The 2,500-nt window shown below is 45.2% G+C and overlaps 1 protein-coding gene across 1 annotated transcript in view; it reads left to right on the top strand.

The window, feature by feature from the left end:
• The window catches only part of LOC143277479 (uncharacterized), a 6,374-nt gene that overhangs the window by 2,648 nt on the left and 1,226 nt on the right, over window positions 1-2,500 (top strand). The window contains exon 3 of the mRNA XM_076582324.1: window positions 1,193-1,371. Within this exon, the coding sequence (XP_076438439.1) occupies window positions 1,193-1,371 (179 nt within the window). The remainder of the gene's footprint in view (window positions 1-1,192; window positions 1,372-2,500) is intronic.

Genomic DNA, 2,500 nt, shown 5'->3' with positions numbered 1-2,500 from the left:
TGATATATTTGAGTGCAACACATATTACCACAAACCATTTGGACTGAAGACTTTCACTAATATGAGATATTAAGGAATCGTATAAATTCATGGTCCGTAGGAATGTGCCAGCAATGTTTCTTCCACGTTTCCAAATTGTCAGTTGGGGCTTTAATGTTTCACCCACTTCTGTATATATTTACTTCATGAGATGATCATGACGGTAATGATATCGAAATGTCAACACAACCACAGCAATGTTTCCTTATTTAAACGAATTCCAACACAGACATAGCCCTCAGTACTAACACCAGTGCACGACCATACTCCAGCACTCGTGTTCAACAACCTGAACACCAAACTCAAACGACGTTTCCAAACTAACTTCCCTAAATACAGCTTCAGGAAAAGCGACAGTGGGGAGACAGAGTCAAGAGCACACTGGATGTAAAATATCAGTTAATCAACAAGTCATCTTCGATCCATTTGTTTAATGACGTCAGAAACATAACACAATACAAAGTAACACCATCTCTCCCACTAACACATATTGATTGTGTGTGTGTGTGTGTGTGTGTGTGTGTGTGTGTGTGTGTGTGTGTGTGTGTCTGTCTGGGTTTTTTTTTGGTTGTTGCTGTTATTTTTGTTATTGTTGTGTGTGTGTGTGTGTGTGTGTGTGTGTGTGTGTGTGTGTGTGTGTGTGTGTGTGTGTCTGGTTTTTTTTGTTGTTGTCGCTGTTATTTTTGTTATTGTTGTTTGTGTGTGTGTGTGTGTGTGTGTGTGTGTGTGTGTGTGTGTGTGTGTGTGTGTGTCTGTTTGTCTGTCTGTCTGGGTTTTTGTTGTTGTTGTTGCTGTTATTTTTGTTATTGTTGTGTGTGTGTGTGTGTGTGTGTGTGTGTGTGTGTGTGTGTGTGTGTGTGTGTGTGTGTGTGTGTGTGAGTGAGAGAGAGAGAGGGGGGGGAGGGGGTAAAAAAGTCAAAGTTTTATTCAAACATGGTAATCTGAAAGTCAGAAAAAAAGAGAAAATACAATCAATATGAAAAAATGAAATGTTCTCATATATGAATTCACGAATAATGTTATAATGTGTTTGTGTGTGTGTGTGTGGGGGGGGGGGGTGTAGGGGGTGTAGGGGGTGTTGGCGTGCGTGGGTGTGCGTATCATTATACTTATCTAAAGAAACATATCAGTTTCCTCGTTTTGACGTGGACAGATTGGCCGACATGACAAAGTACAGCACCAGAAGCTGCCCAGCGGACACGGACGGGCCGCCGGTGTTGTGGTTGCTGCACGAGGGGCAGGCCGGGCACTCCCCGGGCGATCCTGTGGACTGCGCGCGATGCGGGGAGGCTGTGGCGGAGGAGCTTGATAAACTATGTGTGGGCCGAGCAGGTAAGGTGTCTTTTGGTCTGGTTAGTCTGTGTTGGAAAGTGGGTGGTGGTGGTGGTTAGTTGTGGTGGGTGGGTGGTGGTGGTGGTTAGTTGTGGTGGGTGGTGGTGGTGGTTAGTTTGTAGTGACAGATGGGTGATGGTAGTGGTGGCTTGCTTGGTTACAGGTACTTGTGGATTTTTTGTTACACAAACTGTATCTTGAGAAAAACGAGCAAGGATCAGTTCCAAATTATCTTTCTGATACACGGCATCACAAAGAACACAAGTGGACCAGAAGAAGAACCCACCAGAAATATTCCTCTTCACACATGGCTGGTGTTAGCTGCTCCTCTTTGGAAGCATTTTCCTCACCTCCTAGTTTTTACACGAACAAACAAAAATACATGCTCGCGTGCGCGCATCCATGCACGCACACTTGCTTTATGCACAGACACACGCACACACACACATACACACACAAACAAACAAACACATTATATATATACGCTATCTACCCTTCCATATACCCCCTCTCTCATTGTATATATACATATATATAGATAACGATAATGTGTGTGTGTGTGTGTGTGTGTGTGTGTGTGTGTGTGTGTGTGTGTGTGTGTGTGTGTGTGTGTGTGTTGTGTAGCTAGCTAATTACTTATCCGCCGATCTATCTAGCTTTGTATATGTCTGTATACACCTGTCTGTTTTTTTACCTATGGTTGTCTTCCACTCTCTCTTCGCGCTCTCTCTCTCTCTCACTCTCTCTCTCTCTCACTCACTCCTTCACTCTCTCTCTCTCTCTCACTCACTCCTTCACACTCTCTCTCTCTCACTCTCTCTCTCTCTCACTCACTCTCTCTCTCCCCCTCTCTCTCCTCCCTCTCTGTCTCTCTCCTCTCTCTCTCCCCCTCTCTCTTTCTCTCTCTCCTCTCTCTCTCCCCCTCTCTCTCTCCTCTCTCTCCCCCCCTCTCACTCACCTTCTCTCCTCTCTGCCCCCCTCTCACTCTCTCTCCTCTCTCTGTCTCTCTCTCACAATAGTGGAGTGGTGGCCAAGTGGTAACGTGTTCGTCTAGGAAGCAAAATAATCTGAGCGTATAGGTTCGAACCACCACTATTCTATTTCCCTCCACTCGACCTTCAGTGGCCGT

Source organism: Babylonia areolata, chromosome 34, assembly GCF_041734735.1.
Source record: "Babylonia areolata isolate BAREFJ2019XMU chromosome 34, ASM4173473v1, whole genome shotgun sequence".
In the NCBI taxonomy this organism is placed as follows: domain Eukaryota; kingdom Metazoa; phylum Mollusca; class Gastropoda; order Neogastropoda; family Buccinidae; genus Babylonia; species Babylonia areolata.
Note: the sequence above shows the minus strand (reverse complement) of the source record. Positions and strands in the feature narration are given on the sequence as shown.